Source organism: Prunus mume, linkage group LG3 (assembly GCF_029339155.1).
Source record: "Prunus mume cultivar Tortuosa linkage group LG3, ASM2933915v1, whole genome shotgun sequence".
NCBI lineage: Eukaryota > Viridiplantae > Streptophyta > Magnoliopsida > Rosales > Rosaceae > Prunus > Prunus mume.
In genome coordinates this window covers 18,537,012-18,540,474 of record NC_142700.1, presented here as the reverse complement: position 1 = coordinate 18,540,474, position 3,463 = coordinate 18,537,012, and the positions used below count along the sequence as shown (strand labels likewise).

General features: G+C 35.3%; 1 protein-coding gene across 1 annotated transcript; it reads left to right on the top strand.

The window, feature by feature from the left end:
• Positions 1-401: 401 nt before the first annotated feature.
• LOC103326617 (palmitoyl-monogalactosyldiacylglycerol delta-7 desaturase, chloroplastic-like) lies at positions 402-2,800 on the top strand. The gene is made up of 5 exons (XM_008228861.2): positions 402-729; positions 891-1,031; positions 1,109-1,249; positions 2,128-2,234; positions 2,331-2,800. Exons 1-5 carry the CDS (start codon positions 442-444, stop codon positions 2,548-2,550), a joined length of 897 nt encoding a protein of 298 aa, XP_008227083.2. The 5' UTR covers positions 402-441; the 3' UTR covers positions 2,551-2,800.
• Positions 2,801-3,463: the final 663 nt, after the last annotated feature.

The following is a 3,463-nucleotide window of genomic DNA, read 5'->3' as shown; positions in this document are numbered from 1 at the left end:
TAAATAGGCATCGGCGGAACTAGCAACAGGTAGCCTTTAAAAAATATTAAAAAATATTATATGTATTTTAATGTGATTTCACTCTATAAAAGATTAGTAGTCCACCAAAATATAGCCTAATAACCTAGTGTCCACTCAACCTATAGGCTTATAATCATCTTATATTTAATTTGTTTGCTCACTTAAGAGAATTTCCAATGGAGATGTCAAATAATATGTATCAAAATTGAATTTGATGGCTGATAACTTTAGTCAATGAAACTATGATACATTATAAGCACACCAAACAATGGCTAGGACCCATATCAATTTTAATTGAAAAAATCCCATCTAGTCCAGCCCACCAAACATGGCCTATTAACTTACGACGCCGCATTATATAATGGCCAACTTTCTGCAAACTCATATCATGCAACGAAAGATCAACCTTCTTGTAATTAAATGGGGCTTTTGAGCACGGTTGTGGTTAAGACCTATGTAGAGTTCTGGGGGAGGAAATGGAATATACAAGACATATCCACAGTGGTTGTGTTTTTGGCTTCGCATTGCCTTTGTTTATTTGCACCCTTTCATTTCAACTGGGGTGCACTTTGGGTGGCTATGGCTCTCTATCTTCTGACTGGTTTAGGAGTGACTCTCTCCTACCATAGAAATCTTGCCCACAGGAGTTTCACCCTTCCAAAATGGCTCGAGTACTACTTTGCCTACTGTGGGGTTTTGTCACTTCAGGTATATAATATGTACATACATGAAATTATTCTGATCCATCGATGTGACTGGAAAAGAATTTCATGTGATCAAGAACGTTTCGTATGTTTTTTTATCATTGTATTAGCTAGCTGTTAGTAGAAAGATAAAATATGCCTTTGCGTGTTTGTTTGGGTTTGCAGGGTAGTCCGATTGAATGGGTGAGTACGCACCGGTACCACCATCAGTTTGCTGATACAGGGAAAGACCCTCACAGCCCTATCAATGGTTTTTGGCATAGTCACGTGGGTTGGATCTTTGATAGCAGTTATCGGTTCGGACAAGTAGAATACAAATCTCTCTCTCTCTCTCTCTCTCTCATACATTCTTCGTTATTTTTATTTAAATGAGAAATTTGCAGTATGGAGGCCTAAAGAATGTTGAAGATTTGAAGAAGCAGCCCTTCTATAGGTTTCTTCGTCATACTAACCTTCTACATTCAGTTCTTCTTGGAGGTTTACTATATGCTGCAGGTGGATTTTCCTTCTTGGTTTGGGGAATGGTGAGACTGGTTATTTACTGGTTAATTTCCATTAAATTTAAATGGGAACATATGGTCTTTAAAAATTTATATCCAAAAGAGACAACCTATGCTAATGAGTCAATAAATACATCATGGGATGAGGAAGTATATGTCAAAGTTCAACCTGTGGAATTTAAAAACTTGTGACTACATATATGGGTTTAATCAAGTTGACTAAAGTGGATGTGCTCTTCACTCTCCACCAGAGTTCAAATCCCCCTTCCCCGTATTTAATTTTAATTTTAATTTTTTGACCTACCTCCTCTACTATATATATATTATATATAATATTATATAAACTTAATAATCGACAACTTGTAATTTAAGTTAATTGCTTCTCTGAAATAAATTAGACATGATTAAGTTCGAAATATTAAACTATAACATGTAAGTATTAAATCATATATATTTGATATACTTTATTTTCTATTTCGATTCCCCCCAATCTTACAATTCTAGCTCCACCACTAACTAAAAGTGACTGAGGCAAGAGGTGGTTGGTGGGTTGGGGGTTGTAACACCAAAAGTGACTGACACTAAAATTAGTTGTGGCTTAAATGAGGGGTTGGGGGTGCCGATGGTGGTTTTGTTTCTGGCTACATGTGGTTGTTTATATATTAAAATGACATTGTTTTGGGATTTTAAAGAAACAAAATCTGGATAGAATTTAGACATAAAATTTACGACCTTTTCATATTCTAAATTTTTTTCACGCTGGATTTAAAACTTCCTCGATAATCAACCCAATTAATAACGAAATCATAATATACTACTCGTTAAAACATGAATTTTGTCTAGTTATATGTTTAACTTCTTCATCCAAACATGGCCTAAATCTAAATTCCTTGTAATTTCAGGGGGTGAGGACCGCACTTGGTCTCCACAACACTTTTCTGGTTAATTCAGTTGGCCACATGTGGGGAAAGAAACCATGGAACACCGGTGATACGTCTAGGAATAATTGGTATATTGTATTTACTCCCCACTCTGCCATATTTCATCTTGCTACGTGTAAAATTGGGATATTAATATATTTTATACATCATCTTTAATCATTTAGGTGGGTGGCACTGTTAGTTCTTGGAGAAGGGTGGCATAATAACCACCACGCTTTTGAATACTCAGCTCGACAAGGGCTAGAATGGTGGCAGTTTGATTTTACTTGGTACGTAATAAAATTTCTTCAAGCTATTGGATTAGCAACAGATGTGAAGGTCCCAACTGAAATTCAAAAGCAACGAAAAGCTTCAAAGAGTAGAATCCTGGCTACTCAAAATTAGTCTTTGAAGATTCATCCTACTATGGATACGATGGATAATTATAGCTTCAAATCCTATATGTATTTGTAATGGGGTTAATATTCATGCATGGTGTGGATTCTGCGATTAGTATCGTATTTCTATGGCTTCTAAAATAATCACTTATAATCATATTGTGGAAAAATCAGCTATGAAAAGTGTGTAATTCTGGCATATTATACTAATTTTCTGTATTATGAATAAAATTGAACCCATGTTGAAAGTGTGCTTAGTGACTTGTTTGGTTAAAAAAAAAAAGTTACTTTCATTTGCATTCACACTGATTAGTTAAGATTATAATAAGAGTTATTTACGCATACATCTCATGAGATTTCTCTTGTTTTCACATAACCCCCTGAAGTTTTGAAAATTACACGACCACTCCCTTGAGATTTCCAAATCATTACATGTAACCCCCTTGATAGAACTTGAGAAAGAAAGAAAAAAGTACATGTTTGCACTACTACAAAAAAGGATAAAGACGACGGGAACTCACCGTCGTGTATTCGGTTTTCAAACCGTCATGGAATCGACCGACATCTATTTGGGTGTTCAAACCACGACGCTAAATCACTGTCGTCGTTACAACAAACAACGTCATTAACAAATAATAACCGACGTCTTTGTAATGGAAAAAGAGATAATAAAAAACAGTAGAGGATGAGAATAGACGACCAATTCTAACAAAAAAAGTCGTTAAAGAGGAAACATGTGACATATATTAACAGAACATGGCCGCAAGATATACATACAACGACAAGAACTAAAACCCAGCGCCGTTAAATATACCTTTCACGACAAATAAAAATATGACGTCTTTAAATACATAATCGACGCCGTTATTGACTCCTACTACATCAGTATCTTTTTAACAACCGTCGTGAAATGAATTTTC